The sequence below is a fragment of the Drosophila pseudoobscura genome, chromosome X (genome assembly GCF_009870125.1).
Source record: "Drosophila pseudoobscura strain MV-25-SWS-2005 chromosome X, UCI_Dpse_MV25, whole genome shotgun sequence".
Classification (NCBI taxonomy): domain Eukaryota; kingdom Metazoa; phylum Arthropoda; class Insecta; order Diptera; family Drosophilidae; genus Drosophila; species Drosophila pseudoobscura.
The window spans coordinates 14,838,084-14,858,168 of NC_046683.1; the positions used below are offsets into that span (position 1 = coordinate 14,838,084).

A 20,085-nucleotide genomic window follows, 5' to 3' on the forward strand; every position below is an offset into this window, starting at 1 on the left:
CAGGAGGCGGGTACGCAGTCCTTATTCATGTCACCATTCTCCGTCATTGGGGACGTGCACGTGAAATCTGGCCCAAAGGCCGGACACACGCCGTAGTTCTCCATGTCCTCCAGTAGCATCAGATGCTTGGGGCACGAGCAGACGTCGCGCGTGTGACACCCCTCTGGCTATGCAGTTTTGGAAACACACGGCCCGGATGTCAGTGAACTGCGACAGACGTTGCAGCTCCACGGAACAATGCTCTCCGTTGACAGTGATCCATTCCACTCCGGTCTTGTCCTCCAGCCAGTACACAAATCTCCCCAAGGCGGCAATGTTGCGAGGCTTTCCGAGTCCCCGGTATCGTTGACGCCTACGCATTCACCCTGAAAGATAAAAGAGGCAACGTTTAAGGAACACTACTGTGCGGATGGTCACGTTAATGCTGTTGGAGTAGGAGCAGGTTCAGAAGAGCAGCCGCCCAATGATGTCGAGTGCAATGTCGAACGGCTGTCCGGAGCTTGCCAAGAGGCTCACCTTTGTGCCATTTGCCAGAGAACCCTTGATGCTGTGACTCCTGCCTTCAATCTGCAAAAAGAAAAAGAAGGATTAGGGATATTAGGGACACCGCGCTCAGCGTCTGCTAATCCTTCTTACCCAGTAAACGTAATGCGAGATCGGATCATAGTCCACAGTAGTTCTTGCAGGAGACCCCGTCCTTGGCCAGCTGGTAGGGCCCCTGTTCGTCTTCTTCCTTTTTCAGTTGTTTTTCAATTAAATTCGTCTTTTGGGGGGCTGAGACAGGGCGGAGTAGTGGGCCACAACAGCGCCAAAGTCCACGGGAAAATTTTCCCCACAAATCCAATTGAGATGGCAGTGCTTCGATAAGTCGCCATAGCTGATCGCTAGTGTTGGTTATAAAATTGAAACCGATGCTGTTGTTGATTATTTTAATATCGAAGAATATCGATAGGCTAACGTTAATTGTGGAACCTATTTGAGGAGCGCGCAAAGTTTAAAATCTCCTGCTATGGCGAATCAATGAAAGGTGATTCGTAGGGGTTTGGTGTGTGTGTGTCTGTGCTTTCCACACGCCAGATCTCTCCACCCCGGCCAACCGTGTGCCTTTATCACACTCGGTCACGAATCATGACGAATGTGTTATCTTATCGTCGTCGGCAACCGCAAGCTCAAAATCCCCATGCGGGCCCCCGGTGCCAAGCGTGGCTACGGATTTTTCGTCAGTCCAGTTTCAACTTTACTCCGTGTCGCTACTCTAACGCCCCACCTTCCTTAAGTTAACCCACATTTTGAGTCCGCAATCAAATATCAAATATCCAACATGAACTTCTATTTGCTGGTGATTGCGTCCCTGTGTTTTCTGACCTACATCAGTTGTGGTAAATCTTTGTTCCGTAATTTTACTTCGCCTACATTTTCATATATTTTTGTTGACTTCGGTTTGAGTTATAAGTGCATTATATAAGAAAGTGTGATAAGCGGCGGCCACCATAAACACATAACAAATCGAACAAATCGAAATTGCGTATCTTATCAATTGCCCACCGAGTCCATGGTAACTGTGTTCACGGTGTAACGCTCTGCTACGTATCTGTGTGGGTGTCTTGTGTCGTGGTGTGCGTGTTCACTGCATGCCGGCAACAACGAAATATTTTCCAGATATATGTACATATTTTATATATATACATGCAGATCGTATGACGTTTATGCCTCTTTCTCTCTTTTTTTGTTTGTGCTTGTGTTTTTGTTCCATAATGGAATGCACTGAAGAATATGTATAATATAAACATGGATATCTCTATTAATTTAGACGGAAATACTGCTTGATTTCCTTGAGATTTAGATGGACTTAAGTGCAAGGACTGCAGATACATTTGGAGGTTGAGGTTGGAATGTGTAGGGTATTCGGTAGATGTACAAGTATTTCCTTGTCGGGGAGTTTCTTGCCAAACAATTGGAGTACTTTTGGGGCGCAAAATTTGATTTTATTTTTAGGTGTATTTGCTGGGCTTATCTTGTGTGGAGACCTATGTACATACACAGCTTAAATATATGTTAGTTGACTCATTCGTCGGTCTATGTACCGTGTTCGACTCACTTGCTCGATAAGAATCGATGGCTACGGTAGAGAGAAAACGAGATAACAGCAAGCCCCATACAGTACAGTGCGTGCCGCGATCATGGGGCAGGGCGGGTGAAAATCGTAGAAAATCAAACGAAAACCAATCGAAAGTCCCAAATGGAGTGTCCTTCATGTACGTTTGACAGGTTGCCCACTGTACTGGAGAGTTCGGGCTGGTGTAGCATAGCTGGTGCTGGATGGTACTTCGAAGGCTATACAAAAATTAATCTAATCTAATCAGGTTTAGCCATGACTCAAAGCAAACGCAACGTTCCACTCGCTAAATTCGCAGATGGCTGTCTCCAGTGCAATTCGAAAACGGAGCCCCGTTGCGCCACCGATCCGCTCAGCTTATTCACCAAGAACTGCTCAGAGTCCACCGGCGGAGCCGAGTGCTACGTGCGCGTCATCAAAGGTGAGTACAACTCCTACAACTGTCGAATGCACTGTTTTCCAAAAGTATATCTGATCCACAGATGGCTACACCGTGCGCGGCTGTGTGAAAGATCTGGACAATGCCACCAAGGCCAACTGCAACAACGAGCTGGAGTGCCAGATCTGTACGTACGCGGAGGGCTGCAACCGTCAGATGTTCCCCTCCTCGCGCGCCCAGTGCCTCCAGTGCTCGGGCAACTCCACCTCCTCGAGCTGCGCCACCCAGGTGTACGAGCACGCCTCCATCTGTCCCATCTATAAGCTGGGCGACCTCTGCTACATTCGCAACAGCAACCGCACCGCGGACGGGTCCTTCCAGCGCGGCTGCCTTACCAGCGCCCAGGCCAACAAGCAGTGCATCAAGGACGGCCACTGCTTCACGTGCACGGGGCGCGGCTGCAACTTCCTGCAGGCCAACGATACCCTGATTCCCCTGGCCCGCGACTCCAGCGCCCAGCTGGTGCTCTCGATGTCTCTGCTCCTCTGCGGCCTCCTCGTCGCCTGGATGCTGTAGGAGCCCAGCCCTCTCTCTCTCTCCATCTCTCTTGCTGGGGACATTGAAAGCCACATTTTTCCTTCAGAATTACATATATACTATTCTATTAGATATTCATTTGTTTTTTTTTTGTATTTTGTAATTATATAAAAATCACACTCTGCCTTTGTTTGCTTTGAACCACGAAAACTGAGAGACGAAAGCAAAAATAAAGATGAAAATGTAATGGAAAAGAGGGAAACAATATTGATCAAAACACTTTTGTTTGCTTTCGATTTTATGGGGTGTCAACGGTCGGGGCACTTCAGCACTTGACACCCCCCAAAAAAATGCAGTTGACAGTTCACTGTCCCCCCCCCGTTCCCACTTCCCTTGGCGTGGCAGCGAACCGGAAGCTCTCCGCCAATGAGGGGGTGCATAAATGTGTCGACGCCTTCAAAATGTTTGTCAATTATTTTTCATTGCCTTTGGGTTTGTCGGTTCTCTCCTGCCTGGGGGCATTTCCAATTGAACCATCGCTCGCTATGTGAAAATAGATCATCCAATAAGATGGGGAGATATATATCCAGATATATCCATGTGACGGGAATCCGTTCAGTTGATGTGTCCTGAATAATAATGGATACTAGCTCTGGACAATGTACAGTGTAGGAGCCCCAATCTCGATCAGAACTAAGGATAAAGGTAAGTCCATCAATATATGGAATAAATCAACACTTGTAACGAGAAACTGCTAGAATGTTTTGATATTTCAATATCCGACTGATTATATCCTAACTTTTGAGCACAACTTTGTTTTTGCATGGACAAAGATGGAGAACTGAATGTCCTTGCGGAATCCGGGTATAGGTGTACATTTTGAAATGGAAAGAATTTATATATATTTATTATACTTCCTGGGAATGCTGAAACGAAAATTTAGAGTTTTTTGAAGGATTGAATTTTGGGGGAATAAAGTTAGAATTTGGAAACATACTTTATTTTTGTTTAGAGCGTGCGCTCCTTGGATTGGTGTAGCTTAGGGTGGATTATCATTGATTTGTCTAGGTCCTCATTGCTCCTCCAGCTTTTCCGGAACAATGTCCAAGCTAGTATTTTCTTCCAGGGGCTCATCCTTGAAGGGTAGCTCGTCAAAAGATTTCATATCGGATTTTTGACGGCGGAAGATGGCCATCAAGTCGAGCTCATCATCTGATAGGTCAGAGCACTCTTCCACCTCCTTCTCATCATCCTCCTGGAACTGCTCCCCAACGCCGGCTCCCGGGCGGCCCGCCAGCACGACCTCAGCAACGGAGGGAGCGGCGGTGGAGGCTGGGAACTTTGCACCTCTGGCACGGCCAAGACGTGGGTCCTGGCCGCTCGACCTCGACTTGGTCGAGGTGCCGCCTTTCTTCAACATCTGGTCATAGCTCTCCGACCTGCCGCCGTGACCGGTTCGACCCTCCAGCACGCTCAATTCCCCGCTGAGCTCCAGTTCGCTGAACCTCTTCCGGGTGCAGATGACCGGCTGCCAATAGAGCTCCAGCGTGGACAGCGGCCTGACACCGGCTTCCTCGAGCTGTACGCTGTTTTTCAGTATTTTTGTCCTGAAGACCAATCGACTGAAGCCCATGGGGACGCCCAGCGCGCGACCGATGCGGATCTTCAGTTCGCCAGCGGTGCCAAAGTGGCCGGTCTTAAAGGGAGTCCTCTTGCCATCACGTGTTTGAACATAGATCTGCATATTGTGACCTGAGCAGTTTTGAATTTTCTATGCGATGATGGTTAATTCCAAAAAAATACTGAATGATCGGGGGCAAATGTGAATTTAGACGCCTGGATAATATGTAAATAAAAATTCTGAGCTTGCTAATATTAAGGATATGTGTAAATATATATATCGGAAGCCCATTTTTTGAACTGAAAAATCATTTTTAATGCTCTCCCGATCTACGCAGATCGAATCGTTTCTCCGAATATTCACAATTTGAATTCCATTTGTTTATGGCTAAACAAATGATTAACAAATAATGTAATAACCAGAAAAGCATTCAACAATTTATGAATTATTTATGTAGTCTCCATTCCGAAAACCACTTAACTCAAAATAATGGTAAACAGAGCGGCGCTGTGGCTGGGGGGGCCATTACCCATAAATGGCCAATGGATAAGTCCTGGGCGCAACTGGATGCAAAGATTTATGCCCATAGGAATCCGTAGAGTGCGATCCGTATAAACAAATCGCGTCAGGTGTACAGGGTGTAGGTGTAGGGCTCCGACCAGGTATGGCGGCTGCCTGCTGCATTTGGGCCGTTAATTGAATGCCGTGTGGCTGATGAAAAGCAGACACCGAAAAAAAAACAGGAGAAACAAATCGTTCGCTTTGATCGGTTCGGCATGGTTCGGTTCGGTTCGCATCGGATCGGATCGGATCCCCCCCGTGGGCTCATGCCAAACAGACGCCATTTTACTCTCTATGTCTCTCTCTCTCTCACTCCCACTCGCTCGCAGTCTGTCTCCCTCCTCTCGCTGGCTATTCCGTATTCCTCTTTACGGTTTATTTAGTGTCGAGGTTATGGCGCAATTTGTATTTATGGGCACCACTAGGCGGCAGCATCACTGCCAACACTGCCACCACTGCCACCATGTGGTGGCAGTCCAATTAAACGCATTTTCCAAATGACTCAGGTCAGCCAGCCACCCACCCAGCCAGCACACGCCCACTCGCGCGCAGCCCCCACCACAGAGCAGACCCAAAGATCGCCTCCGCTAGAAGACCACGCCTCCTGGGAGAACACGGCACAGAGAGAGCATCCGTGGAGAGTACAGTAAAGCCTGACCTGGTGGCCAACGATTAACGAACGATTGAAACATTTATTATAAAATGGATCACTGCCTGCGAACCGACTACTTCAGTGTCCCTCTGTCAGACCTTCTTGACATCGGAAAAACATAAACACTTCTTTGTCAAGGATCAACAGACAAGTGCATACAAAAAAACTGTATGTTTAGGCTTAATTTAAATTGAAATGTTATAGGGATAGATAGATAGAGCCATGGGTAGCTCCACTGTACATATCCCCCAGCTAATCGATGTCTCTTTCGCGCCCTATGCTCTACGCCGAAGAGCACATCGGTTCTGCCCGGCCATAAAGAACGTACGGACAGCGAAGAGCAAACAGATGTCGACCCAAATCGATTGAGAGGCCCCCGGAAGGAGGAGACGCCTCAGGCAGAGCCACAGCCATTGGTCGACTGATCGGCATATGGACTCTGTCTAAATTTGGATGCTGCTGGCAGCGATTGGCAGAACGGGAAGAGGGAGAGGAACCAGAGCAGATCCATTGGATGGGCGAGATCTTTCAGAGCTGCAGTCAGTCTCCGGCAGAGATCTCATTCGGCAGACAAGCGCCTGACGGAACGGATGTGTGTGCAACGCTGCGATCGGTTCAGATCAGTGGATCTTCTTCAGATCAGTATCAGTTCAATTGAGATCAGTTCGGTGTTCGGTGTTCGGTATAGATAGATAAATGCCTATTCGCGTGTGTACACTCGATCGACAAAAATCACTTCACACTTGGCCGGAAGAAGGTGGCAATTGAGACAACTCAACGCCTCCGACAAAAGCGAAGCGAGATTTCTGCAAAGAAACAACAAAAATAAGGAAACAAATAAAAGAAGTTCAAGTCAATCAATCGATCGATCGAACAGTGATCGATCACGCCGAAAATTTTCGCCAGTCAACGCCAGCGGGCCATAAAACAGAAGCGGATGATTTGAAACAAAGAAAAAACAAGACAACATTTGGTGGAAAATTGCCTCAAAGTGTTGAAGCGTCTGCGAAAATAAGGAAAACCCAAATGAGAATACAAATTTTTTTTTTCCGTTGATTTCGCTCTCGATTCTGATTGACAACCTCCAGCCTCGAATCGTAGCTTTTTGCAGTGTACTCCCATGATTGTGTGTGTGCGTGTGTGTTCTGTGTGTGTGCGCGGATTCAATAATCAAATCTGACAACTGCGCGAAAAACGTTTGAGATCAAAACAACAACTAGCCCAGCAAAACCAAATAAATGGGCCCAGAATTCAGTGAGACTTACTTTTTTTTATCGTGATAGTCAAAAGTTGCCACCAATTGACCACCAGATATACATAGATACGCCAATAAGCATATCGAGGGATTAATACGGGCTCAAATGACTCACCTGATGGGTCCCACGGAGTGCGCCAGCGCCATGATGAGCACCTCGATGCCCTTCCTGGACAACGGCCTGGGCCCCAACCTAACGGATTACAGCTGCTATGCGAATGATTACTGGACCACGCCCTACATGACCGGCGGCCTCAGCCCCATGAAACAGATCGAAGGTGAGTCTCCTCCAATCAGATGCACTCTGTAGCCAAAGGTTTTTGGTAGAAAACTGCGCTGGGATTTACCGAAACAACCATAAAAATCCCGTGTACCCCATTTCATTTGGGCCCCACTCGGAAAAATCAGCATAAGATGAGCTTCTGGACAAGGAATCGGCGCTTTGATGGTACATCAGATGTGCATCAGAGGGCTTTATATAAAGCTTACTTAGTCTTAAATCTAACATCTATAGATTATTCCAAAACAAAATTTAAATGTGCATTAGAATGAGGAAATTCCGATTGAAAGATTACCATTCCTTTGTTTAAACTAATTATTGAAACATTTCGAAAATGGGTGGGTTCAGCATTTCGGGAACAGAAGAGGTTTTTGGAGGAAATTTATGTTACTGGTAATCACAGGACGATTATTCGCTGGATGTCGAAATATTTATAGTACTTTTTCCTCCACCTACAAAAATCAAATTAAATCTTCAACTTATTGAAGAATATTCCAGGAAAGATTGAGGTACTTTTTGTAATAGATAATATCATTTTGGAAAGCAAAACGGAATAATATTATTTTGTTTTATTCAAATGAGGAAAACTTTCAAACTTGAAATCATTTGGAAAGATATATTTATACCCTTTGAAATATTTCCTAAATAATTGCTTATCGCTTCGAAAAATGTACCAAATCCATTTCGCAATTCAATAATGATTACTTTCAATTTTGAAGTATTTGAAAATGCTCGACTCAGCTTTTGAAAAATTTGCTGAAAATTTGTCCCGAGGGCCACCGCCAAAGTGGAGCTCATAAGTGGTTTTTCTTGGGCTCTTTTTATCGAGCCCCGATGGATTTGAGTGCCGTTTCGGATACAGTAATTACCAAAATACACGAACCATGGCAGCAGCCACCACAGAATGCAGAGAAGGCACAGAAGGCAGAGCAATTAGCTCGGACTTCTCTGCGAGATTGCGATTCTCAAGTGGCATTTTTCTCTGCCTCTGCCTCTGCCTCTGCCTCCGCCTCTGTTGTTGTTGTTTGATGTTTTTGTGTGACAGAAAAACGATTTGTTGTGCCAAACGTTAATTGATTTTAGAATTCATTCGTGAAGCACTCAGAACAACAGCGAGAACGTGGAGCCAGCGATAAAAAAGCAAACAAAACAAAAAAAAAAAACAGTGCAAGGAATGGAGCCGAAAAAGTGTGTCTCATTAAGCGACAATTGATGGCGGGAAACCGTCGAGCCAGAGGCACCAGAGGCACCAGAGGCACCAGAGTCGACCTGTCATGGGTCATTGGCAACGATCCCAGGGAACGACCCGCAACTCTGCCACTCTGCCACTCGTTGCCGCGAATCGTTGACAATTAATTGCAAAATTTACTTGCAACCAGAAGCCGCACAGCCCTTCCGCCGGCGCCACCGCCGCCGCCCGGGGCCGCCCGAGGCCCGGGGCCCTTGAGGGGAGAAAACTAAATTTAGAGCAGGCGTCTCAATCAGCAGCCGCTGCTCTGACGCCTTTTTATAATTGGATATGTTGTCCCATTTGTTCCGTTTTGTTCAGTTTTTGCCCAGCGAAAGTCGGCTCATTATATAGCCAGATCGGTTGAGGGTGAGGGCTAGGGTATAGAGCGTGTATCTGGTGAATCTGCGCCGGCGTGGCGTCTCCATTACCGCAGGTCTTCCGTGTCTTCCACTTTAAATCGCATAAATCAAATTAAATATGAAATTAGCAAATCTCAGCTGCTTTATATCCATTCGGTTGGCTTGTGTGTGATTTATAGGCGAATATTTTCCGCTCATTTGTCAAAGAACAGCCAAAGTAGGTTGAAACAAGAATAATCTTGGGAGATGCATTATTTCCAATGTAGAATAACCAAAAACCGACATGTACTAATTACAGCCTGCATTCAGACGGCTGGCAAGGATCGCAGCTCCTACAAGCCCCTGGAACAGATCGATGCCAAATTGGCCGACATCGAGACGCACAGCATGGGCAGCAGTGGCACGGCGGCAGGATCCAGCAGCAGCAACAGCAACAGCAGCAGCAGCTCCCTCAGCCACCCCAATGGCGGCTGCCAGGAGCAGCAGTCCTCGCTGCTCCACCAGGAGTATGCCGGCGGCAGCAGCGAGGCCACAGGCGGAGCAGCATTGGTGTCGGGCCCAGGGGACAGCACACCGGCGGGAGCACCTTCCGCCGCGGGCACACCAGCCAAGAAATACAAAAATCAACACAAAAAAGACAACAACAGTTTGGAAAATAGTTCTGTAAAAGCCAACAACAATCACAGCACCAGCAGCAATGCCAAAGGGGTAAGAAGGAGTAACACTTAGTGATTCCATTCATCGATCATCAAATAACCATATTCTAACGAGATCTAAAAAGAATGCACACATCATTTCAACTTCGAAATACTCGTTTCGAATCCCACATCCCACTACTTCAATTCAATTCTTACAGAGTCTTATAAATTAAATTAACAATATTCTAGTTCCTTAATAGATCGGCATTGGGTGTATAATGTTCTTTATAAATAAGTACTATGATCTTCACATAAATATATGATGTATGATTTACATCGGACACTCATCGTTTATTCGTTTATTCATTTCTTATAACTATCGTTAGGAATCAGAGCCAGTGCATCCATCGCTGGCCCAGGCCATTGTTGTGCTGGAGACGAAGGCGCTGTGGGATCAGTTCCATGCCCAGGGCACCGAGATGATCATCACGAAGACGGGTCGTCGCATGTTTCCCACGTTTCAGGTGCGGATCGGGGGCCTCGATCCCCATGCCACCTACATCTGCATGATGGACTTTGTGCCCATGGACGATAAGCGCTATCGCTATGCCTTCCACAAGTAAGTATCTATCAGAGATCCATCAGAGCTGTTAGATCATCCATGATGATGCGTGTGTTCCGTTCTTGGCAGCTCCTGCTGGGTGGTGGCCGGCAAAGCGGATCCTATTTCACCGCCTCGCATCCATGTCCATCCCGACTCGCCAGCGGCCGGCTCCAACTGGATGAAACAGATCGTGTCCTTCGACAAGCTGAAGCTGACCAACAACCAGCTGGACGAGAACGGCCATGTGAGTGACTACAGACAACAGAGAGCACACGGTGTTCCGTTGCCCAGTGCGCTAATGTCTCCTGGAAATGCTTCTCTCCCCCCCGTTCCGCTCTACAGATCATACTGAACTCGATGCATCGCTATCAGCCGCGCTTTCATCTGGTCTACTTGCCCCCGAAGAACGCCTCCCTGGATGAGAACGAGCACTCGAGCCACTTTCGCACGTTCATCTTTCCGGAGACGAGCTTTACGGCCGTGACTGCCTACCAGAATCAGAGGGTAAGTGCCGAGCAGCCGAGGTCTACGGTCTTCCTTTGAAAACGTTTACCCTATTTAAGCGAATTAAATGGGTAATCCCCATAGATGCCCAAAAGTTATGCCCTCTCTTGCACTGCCACTCCTGGGCGATGGCATACCAAAGAAGAGGCCGCCACCATTTTGCGCCGTTTTGGCCTCATTGTTTATGCTTTTCCCATAACTTATAACGAGCAGGGGCCAGAGCTCCACACAACAACAGCAGAAATATCTGAAAGAATACTATAGGAAAAGTATGCCTATCCCGGAGATAGAATCACCGACTGCAAAGATACACTTCTCTAGGACAATAATAGTTTAGGAATTTGTAGAAAAACCACATATATAAAATGAGAAATTTCACATACAGTGCTTGACAGTATTTTTTGTAAGTAAATCAATTAACAAGATCCTATAGTAAACCATCATTCAAGATACATATGAACACACTGTTTTCTATTTTTCAATTAGTTTTTCTAGTTTTTTGTGATGGATTGAACTCCAACCCAATTTAGTGAACAGTTTTAGTTGAGTTTTGTCCAAAATCCTCCTAGCAAATATTAGAAAATCAACTAAATTCCACTTAATGATGATCGCTTAGTTCTAGATTAAATTTAAATACGTTTTTTGGCAAATGCATTAAAAGATTGCAGAAAAATGATGAGCTAACAAAGGAGAATCGATGCTTGCTCCCAGAAAATATTATCACTACCAAAGTGTCAGAAGGTAAACTTAGGGGAAAGGTACAAAGCCCTGAGTGCCACTCGTAGTATCTTATCGTGGGGGCGCAAGATTCACGACAAAGTAGGGGGACTCGAGGCCTTCTCCATACCTCCTCATATTTGTCTCGGGTATAATTCATAATTCTGGCAAGTGGGGACAGTGGGGCTGAAACGGGTAATCGCTGGCCGAGAGAACATTTGCTATAAATATATCTAGACATTCTTGAAAAGTATTTAAATTATTTATGCGCTCAATGTGGGCGTTAACAGTTTTCCACCGCCACCTCCTGCTCCGCGGCCTCTTCAAATTTATTGCAAATCATTTTGTGTGTTCCGCTCGTATTTCCCAATGCGAATTCCAGTTGTAAACATTTTTCTCTAATTTGTTGGGTATCTAATTTATTTGTTTTCGTAGTAGTTTCTGTTCCCCCAGCCACCAGCCTCCAGCCAGCAGCATTGCTGGCGTTCCGATAATACTTTTCCAAAATACCCTTTCCAAAAAATGCCATAAATTGTTTCTTTCCGTATTGCAGGTGACACAGCTGAAGATCTCCAGCAATCCCTTCGCCAAAGGCTTCCGAGACGATGGCACCAATGATGTGTGAGTTTTTATCTTTACTTATCAAAATTATATTCAAAAGGCACTCAAATAAGAAACCAATTAGATTGCTTTTAAAAAGCGGGACAATTTGTTAGGAAATCAAAGCCACTTCTGCCGTACTGGGGGCTACCAGCCCCCCAGCCCCCAGTGCCAGTTCCAAGTGGAACTAGACAGTCCGTCGACGGCGGGCCAAGACATTCCCGGAATTGCCGAAGCGTCGCAGCAAACAAAATATCTAAAAAAAAGAAAAGGGAAACAATAACTCAAAAACAAAAGAACTTCAAAATGTAGAACAGCAGCCAGTGATGTCGAGGATGATGATGGGGATGCTGATGATGATGCCCGAATGCTGATGGTACGACTGACAGATGGGACGGCGGCATAAACAATTTCTCTCTGTTTTCCGAGGGCTTTTCATATTTGTCGAGAACGGGAACTGGAACTGGAACGGGAGCTGGTAGCTGGTAGCTGGTAGCCCAATCTTGGGCGCAGCATATTCTAAACAAATCAGGGGTCTGCTCTGCAATTTCTATTGTTTATGCCCTGATGTTTATCAAAAAGCACAAAAATGCTTAGCATTTCTCAAAAATTGTTCTCCAATTTTTTTGGTTCACATACAATAATTCTTGTATGGGATTCTGTTTCAACTCAAACGCTTATCAAAAACTGTTTATCAAAATTTTATTTAAATTATCGTTCAAATCTTAGCAGATGTTGAACAGTATAACAAATTCAGAAATTCCCAAAATTCTGAACACAGTTTGGGTTTACGCATATTATTTGTGTTCGATTTTGCCATAAATTCCAATGCATTATTCAACAATTGAGGAGTTTTTTTTTCCATTTTCCTAGCAAAATATTATAAAGTGTCCCAAAATTTAAAGAAACTTTTAGAAAAACTATTTTGAAATATTTAAAGCAGGATTGTTTTGCTAATGAAGGTTACCTTTATTTAACAATGTTTTAATTAACGTTTTTTCTTAAATGTTGAATTTCAGAACCAGCGGCAGCACCATGAGCCACGAGAGCCAGGCTCGCATGAAGCAGCAACAGCAGCAGCAACAGCAGCAGCAGCAGCAGCAGCAGCAGCTGCAACAGCAACAACAGTTGAGTGGCAAGGAACGAACAACCAGCAACAATTTCAGCCTGAGTTGCACAGAGCTGAGTGTGGATCCCCAACAACAGCAGCAGCAGCAGCAGCAGCAACAACAGAGTGGCATGCAACTGCCAGCCACGCCCTCGAGCAGCTCCGCCTCAGGGAACTCGCCGGATCTGTTATCCTTCCAAATGGAGCAACTGCAGCAGCAGCAACAGCAGCAGCAGCAGCAACATCACTTGCAACAGCAGCAGCAGCAACACCAGCAGCAGCAACATGCCACGTTGCATCATCAGAGCCACAATCAATATGGAAGCTATCACCATGCCTACCAGACCCATCCACTGACGCCACACTCCACCAGCTCAGCCTCGCCGCCGGCTGTAAACCCCGCCAGCAGTGCAGCGGCCACAGGAGGGGCACCAACAGCAGGAGGAGCAACTGCAGCAGGAGCACCAGGAGCAGATGCTGGCGCTGGGGCAACTCCCCAGGTGATGGCGGCGGCGGCTAACATTTACTCCAGCATCGGCCAGCCCTATGCCCAGGAGCAGAGCAACTTTGGGGCAATCTATCATCATAATGCTGCCGCTGCTGCCCACTATCACCATGGCCACGCCCACAACCACGCCCATGGGCACGGGCATGGGCATGGGCATGGTCATGGACCCTATGCCAGTGCCTACGACAAGCTGAAGGTGTCGCGGCATGCGGCAGCCGCCGCCTATGGAATGACGGCCAGCTACCAGACCTTCTACGGATCGGCGGCCCATCATCAGATGATGCGACCCAATAGCTATATAGATCTGGTGCCCCGCTAGATCGCGGATCGGACACTGCAGAACGCAGCAAAAAAGTATTAGCAGCAGTTGAGATTAAACCAAATAAATGCAAAAAGTATTACAAGTATTTCTTTAAATATCTAAAAATTATTGTTTGTTTGTTTGTTTTTTTTTTTTGCCTAGTTCTTAAATATGTAAAAGCAACCAAAAATATGTGTGTGTGCCATGTAAGAGAAAACCAGAAAAAAAGAAGCGAAAAAAAATGCATATTTATAGTTTGTAAAATGTAATTTTATCATACGATTAATGTTTTAATATTAAACTGTTTTTTTTTTGCGCCCAACATTTGTAGAGTCCTCAATCCTCAATTCTCGTTCCGATTATTCTTACATTCTTCTATGTACATACAAGAAAAGCGTATCCCTCTCTCCCTCCCTCTCTATCTCTCTCTCTAAATATAAAACTGAAACAGTTTCAGCAGCAACAAAAATCATAAATTAACAAAAACAAAACAACAAAAAAAAAGCAAAACGAAATTTTAATTTTCTTCAATATCAAAATGGCCGGCGGGAGCGATCGTAGGCGATCGGTAATTGGGAAATGCGGCGAGGAAAATCACACGATTTTCCATTTACCATTTTGTTTATGCCCTGCTCAGTGCTCCGTCCCGCCCGTCTCTTTCTTTCGTTCTGTGTAGCCGTCTCTTTCTAAACAAAAAGTGCCGTTGCCTTAATTGAGAAAAACCAACGAAAGAGCATCGTTCGATCAAGGGCTGGCAATAGAGGTGCTAAAGGTGGCATACGCGGAGGAGGAGGAGGAGAATGCCGGGGAAGAAGGTGTGCGAAGGAGACCTAAAGGGTGGAGGCAGAGTGAGAGCGATAGAGACAGACTAATGAAGAGGATTGGAGGAAGAAAGAGACTCAGATTGGAGCAGAGTGGTGGTGGTGGTGGTGGTGGGGCAAGTGATGAGAGTGAGAGAAGGAGAACAGATTGTGGGAGCAGTAGAAAGGAAGATGGGGAGGTACTGGAGGGAGACCAAAACAAACTAAACCGAAAAAATACACAGAGAAGGAGGTGGAGTATCAGAAGGAAGCAGAAACGGACAAAAGAAATGTAAAATGTAATTCTAGGCTGTGGAAAAGCAACCAGGAGAGAGAGAGTGATGGAAGTGGAAGACAGAAAAAGAAGGAAAACGAGGGGGAACGTTGTGAGTTGCTGCGGAGACCGCAACTCTACACTCATACCCGATACTTAGTCAGTATGGCTCTCCTCCGGCAGACGGCCCTTATATGTATGTAACGATTCCTTCTGGATGTTACACACCATTTTCACCACAAATCTAATATACCCCTATACTCATTTTGACTATCGGGTATAAAAATGGAGTAAAGGAAAATGGAATGGATGCAGAACAAGGTGGAAAAGAAAGAGGAGCTATTGTGGGTGTGGGATCGAAAAGGTAGAATCACAATTGCGGATGTGAACGAGGAGAAAGATCAGAGAGGGGCTGGGGTTATGGGAAAACTAAAGATCACAGGCTGATAAACTGGAGTGTAGATGGGCGGTGAGAAAGAGAAAGTACGAAGATGGGAAAGAGCGAATGCACGACAGCCATAAAACCGTATCTGTATCGCTTCGATTTTCCCCTTTTCCCCATTTTCTCCCCCCATTGTTATCGTTGCGGGGTCCGTCGACCCTCGAAATGCGTTTACCATCCTGATAAGTTTTCCTCCTTGGCTGGCCCGGCCCGGCCCGCTGATTGACGAGCGGATCTTCGGCGCAAACAAACATTTAACTCGTACCACGATCGAGATCGATTTATATTCTATTCAAATCGATTTGGCCAACAAATGAAGTCCATTCCGGGAGGGGGACTCGGTTCTACGCATCTTATTTTCTCTATGGAACTATTCGTTGAACAATTGCTTGGCATTTTCATTAGTTCTTACCGATGAATGGCATTTGGAAGTATCTACTCGTATAATCTGTTCTAAAAACGATTTGAATAATGTGAAATCAATTATACTTCTGCTGGAATGTGTTGGAATGGCATATGTATAAAGTCTTTTAATTGTCTGCCTATTTTTCGGTTGTCTCAGATTTATTTGTATATATTTGGGCATTTCCATCCTGTAAAAAACCTTAAAAACAAAATTTAAATAATTTTAATAATTGAAATATATTTGCATTAACTTTAATCCGAAAACCAAGGTCTGCTTTTCCGGTAATTTGCTTTAATATTGTCTCCTATATGAAAGATGACTCTTTGTAAAAGTATTTTCTGAAAGTCTCTCTAACATATTGAACTATGTTTTATTATCTATTAACTCTGAATTATATATATATATTAGCACAAAAAATGTATTACAGCTTGTCCTAACCTGTTTGCAGGGTTTTGCGATTTTGTGGCCCAACTTCAAAATTCACTTTTAATTTTTGTAATATTTTGGCTTATCTTTTCGGTATTGTACGTAAATTTTTTATTTATATATAGTGCTACCCAATTACTATTCAACTGGAATAATTTGTATTTTAAATTTTGACTTTTTCATTATTTTTTTTTAAACATTTGTGGTAAGAATGTAGCTTAAGCCCAGAACTAAAATTTCCATACCTAATATATTGTATACCTGATATAATTATATTCTGCTAAAATAGATATGAGTCTATCAATAATTGTGAAATTAAAGGCGATATGTACATTCTTCTGTGCACTTATGTACCTTTTTAAGTACTCCCCAATTTGTAGTATTGTAATCGTAACGCAATCATGAATTAAGTACGATTTACTCAAATATATCGACTATAGAAAATCCGAAAAGGCAGAAACTATGTAGCGCAAAAGAAGAATCTTAATATAAAAAAAAATTATAAAGTTATTAGTAGAAAATGAGCCCAGCTTTTTGTCTTTAGGGCTATAGGTACGACTATGGCAATTATAGCCGCTATAGCCGCCTACTGATCGTGAGCATAGATAATGTACCCTGTACTCCACGCATGGGAGATACAAGAATACATATACAGAGCCAATATATATATATATATATAGACATACAGTATGTACATACTGTAGGAGTAATCGGATGGAACGATCAGTGAGGCATGCGACACATGGTCCCGTTATCATTAGTATTGTCGCTTTGGTGACGTTTAACCTGCACCTCCTCCAACACCCTCGCTACCTCCACCGCCACCTCTACCGACACGAAACGAAACGAGACGGCACTTCAATCTCAATTTCACACGCTCCGAAAAAAAAATGTGAAATGAAATGAATTTCTCAAAAACTGTGACAAGCCATCAAATGTCCGACAATCATTAGTCACAGGAGAATTTTGACACGCGAGAGATCGGCGAAGGGAGATTGATTATATGGCATATTGAACTTTGACCAAAGACCCGCACACGTAACCGGAGGAAACCGAACAGAGCCGATTCTATACGATCCTATACGATACGAAAAACAGAAAAACATAGTCTAAAAGTGTTCCTTAGAGGAAATACTTTCCACTCTCTGATCGCAGCGGCATCAAAGAGCTCCGTGGATGTCTAAAATTTAATAACGCTATATCTTCTTGTATCTCCTCATCTACCAGCCCCTCCCCCCCTGCCCCTCTGGCTGTGGTCCTCTCATAAATAAGAACAAATTGGCATGCAATTCGCCTTAGAGCAGCGACCAAGTAGAACATAAATTTCTCAACACTTGCATAAAATTTCTACAAAAACAACGATCAAGAACAAACAGATGTGTCGCCGACTGATTGAAGGGAGTACTGCGGCAAGGGGAGGAGGTTGCATGGGGCAAGATGGGAGGGTGGAATATGCAGAGGTAAAGAGGGGCATTTAATAGGGGAGGTGGCGTATTTTTTCGGGAATAATTTCGATTGCAGGCACTGAAAACCCAATGAATTTTGTTGATAATTTTCGTATACAAATGCATTGTATATGGTGTACTCCATTGTAGAATTCTTGTATGTAATAAGGGTCAAAAGGTCAAGGAGTAGATAATGGACGATGGCTTATGAGTGTGTACTTTCTAAAAAAGGAAATACATACACATTTACATGTATAAACCCCTTGAGTAAAGGACTTACATGTATATATGTATGTACATATATACTCGCTGTGACATCCCTGGAAAGAAATAAGACGGACAGACATGGCTATATTGACTCTGCTATTGATGCTGATCAAGAATATATATACTTTATGGGGTCGGAAATGTTTCCTTCTGGGTGTTACACACACATCCATTTTCATCACAAAATACGGGATTCCATGCGATCCAAGATTCCAACTTGCAACTTGAATTTTTTCCTCCAAAAACCTCGTTTCAGAGGAGTGGAAAAAGTGCTTTGAAGATTGGTTTCAGCGGATATCCATTATCATAGAGAATATTTTAAAATCATTTCCATTGAGACTTTGTTGGTGTTTCACTAGCCAGCCTACGTATAAGGTCGAAGAGCATATTACTAACCCGACAACTGACTAACTCAAGAATGAATGAATAACTTCACTAGGCTGTGAGTGATTCAGATACGAAGATTGCGAATGTGTCGGGTTCTTTGACTGACTAATACAAAGGGCAATCGTTGGACAGGTTGCGAATGTGTCGGGTTCTTTGACTGACTAATAGAAAGGGCAATCGTTGGACAGGTTGTGTCCGGTCCTAGCACAAACACACTACATTCATTTCATGGCAAGATTCCGAGCCGAACCCATGGAATTCTACGAAAATTGTGGCGGGTAGGTTCGACATCGACAGGAATGGGAATGGGAATCATCATCGCCGTTTAGTTTTATCGCCAAAAACACTTACGGGGCTGATAAGTAATAATCGGCATACTCGTGTGACGTATGTACATAATCGTACTATGTACATATCTTTGGGGAAAGGAACTTGCCGTGTTTCTATCGTCGTGCTCAAAAGTCCGGCTGTTTTTCGGTCCAAATTATATACGGCACTACTACGGCCCGGCACATGTGTGTGTCCACGCCCTATCCTATCATTATATGGTGATAATCAATTGGTGTGTCTGTCTGTCTGTATGAGGATGGTCGGGGCTGGGCCACTTGAGAGTGGAATGAAAAATCATTTGGAAAGATGATTTGGATGCCACTGTAAAATGAATATTTTCGATATTTATTGTCATCCCAACGATGTGGTAGGTCCACTTCACATCCCCGTATTTGTTGTTGTAGGTGTGCGCCCTGTCGCTCTGTCGATCCGATCTCTGGTGTTTCGATCTGGCATCTTGCATGGTGTCAAATGGCTTGAAGGTCCGTGTTAGTCGCTCTCTCTCTCTCTCTCTCTATATATATCTCTCTCTTTCTCATCCTTTCAAGTGGTGAGGGACGGGAAAAGAAACTGTTATTCTTATCATCTCTGAGTGTGTTTGTTGCAGGTTCCAGTGGCTGGGGCGGGGGGCTGGTGCTGCGGGCGCATCCGTAGCTAATCGCTTTGAAAGTGAAACCGTGTTTATGCTGTTGTTGTCTTCGTTTTTCCGCTTTTCGCATTCGTTCGTTCCCCGATCCCGAGCCCGAGCCCGACACTTGAGTCTTTGTTTATGCATTAGAGCAGCCCAGCAGCGTAACCCACAGATTAGGGTATGCCAGGGGTATGCCAGTCAGAAGGGTATGCCTGGGACAGTCAGAAAGGGCTAAGAAGCGCTCTTGTATCATGCAAAATGATTGTGATTTATGAGTAATCAAAGATTGAGAGGCACACAGAATGGAGCTTCTAGGAGTATAAGTGAAACACTTATTAGTATCCTTAGTGATTCGTTAAATGATATTGGCTGTTTCCCATCCAAAAGAATGTATTTTCAAACCCTATTGCTTGAGGACAGCGAAATCCTTTCCCAGGAAAGTTGTCTTCAAAAAGGTTCTGCCAAAAGAAAAACCAACCCAAATCCTTGCAGATCAAGAGTTCCTCATCATTAATGTTCTGAATACGATCGAATACTACAGTCTTTAAATGAAAGAAACGACCAAGCGGTTTCCCGAAACATATGTTCGCATCTCCTTCATCAGGTCAGCCCTCTAAGTACTTTAAATAATGCTTCGTATTCGTACTCGTAATTACTTGTGCCTGAAATGCCATTGATTTCTATGGGATGTCCTTCAGGGCATCAG

The 20,085-nt window shown here is 44.6% G+C and overlaps 3 protein-coding genes across 5 annotated transcripts; 2 read left to right on the forward strand and 1 right to left on the reverse strand.

Moving 5' to 3' along the window:
* The first annotated feature begins 1,196 nt into the window (after nucleotides 1-1,196).
* LOC4815341 (uncharacterized) lies at nucleotides 1,197-19,265 on the forward strand. Of its 3 annotated transcripts, XM_033381568.1 has the most exons (4): nucleotides 1,197-1,379; nucleotides 2,364-2,537; nucleotides 2,599-3,093; nucleotides 19,245-19,265. In XM_033381568.1, exons 1-3 carry the CDS (start codon nucleotides 1,322-1,324, stop codon nucleotides 3,069-3,071), a joined length of 705 nt encoding a protein of 234 aa, XP_033237459.1. In that variant the 5' UTR covers nucleotides 1,197-1,321; the 3' UTR covers nucleotides 3,072-3,093; nucleotides 19,245-19,265. The 3 variants fall into 3 exon arrangements, with proteins under 3 accessions (XP_033237459.1, XP_033237458.1, XP_001354714.2); XM_033381567.1 differs by lacking the exon at nucleotides 19,245-19,265 and having other exon boundaries at nucleotides 2,599-3,286; XM_001354678.4 differs by lacking the exon at nucleotides 19,245-19,265 and having other exon boundaries at nucleotides 1,201-1,379; nucleotides 2,415-2,537; nucleotides 2,599-3,286.
* Nucleotides 3,781-4,883, reverse strand: LOC6901335 (uncharacterized). Its single transcript, XM_002134000.3, has 2 exons — nucleotides 4,030-4,883; nucleotides 3,781-3,958 (listed from the first exon to the last, which is right to left on the reverse strand). Exon 1 carries the CDS (start codon nucleotides 4,774-4,776, stop codon nucleotides 4,105-4,107), a length of 672 nt encoding a protein of 223 aa, XP_002134036.2. The 5' UTR covers nucleotides 4,777-4,883; the 3' UTR covers nucleotides 3,781-3,958; nucleotides 4,030-4,104.
* On the forward strand, nucleotides 6,361-14,295 carry org-1 (T-box transcription factor 1). Its single transcript, XM_033381566.1, has 8 exons — nucleotides 6,361-7,120; nucleotides 7,178-7,399; nucleotides 9,290-9,699; nucleotides 10,016-10,248; nucleotides 10,321-10,477; nucleotides 10,576-10,737; nucleotides 12,008-12,075; nucleotides 13,074-14,295. Exons 1-8 carry the CDS (start codon nucleotides 7,105-7,107, stop codon nucleotides 13,987-13,989), a joined length of 2,184 nt encoding a protein of 727 aa, XP_033237457.1. The 5' UTR covers nucleotides 6,361-7,104; the 3' UTR covers nucleotides 13,990-14,295.
* Nucleotides 19,266-20,085: the final 820 nt, after the last annotated feature.

What these genes read in the sequence shown, in the direction of transcription:
- LOC4815341 (XM_033381568.1), top strand. Translation starts at nt 1,322, where the DNA reads ATGAACTTCTATTTGCTGGTGATTGCGTCCCTGTGTTTTCTGACCTAC. An exon ending in TCTGACCTACATCAGTTGTG is followed by an intron (nt 1,380 to 2,363) that starts GTAAATCTTTGT and finishes TAATCTAATCAG; the next exon opens with GTTTAGCCATGACTCAAAGC. An exon ending in CTACGTGCGCGTCATCAAAG is followed by an intron (nt 2,538 to 2,598) that starts GTGAGTACAACT and finishes TCTGATCCACAG; the next exon opens with ATGGCTACACCGTGCGCGGC.
- LOC6901335 (XM_002134000.3), bottom strand. Translation starts at nt 4,776, where the DNA reads ATGCAGATCTATGTTCAAACACGTGATGGCAAGAGGACTCCCTTTAAG.
- org-1 (XM_033381566.1), top strand. An exon ending in CCCCATGAAACAGATCGAAG is followed by an intron (nt 7,400 to 9,289) that starts GTGAGTCTCCTC and finishes TACTAATTACAG; the next exon opens with CCTGCATTCAGACGGCTGGC. An exon ending in AGCTGGACGAGAACGGCCAT is followed by an intron (nt 10,478 to 10,575) that starts GTGAGTGACTAC and finishes TCCGCTCTACAG; the next exon opens with ATCATACTGAACTCGATGCA.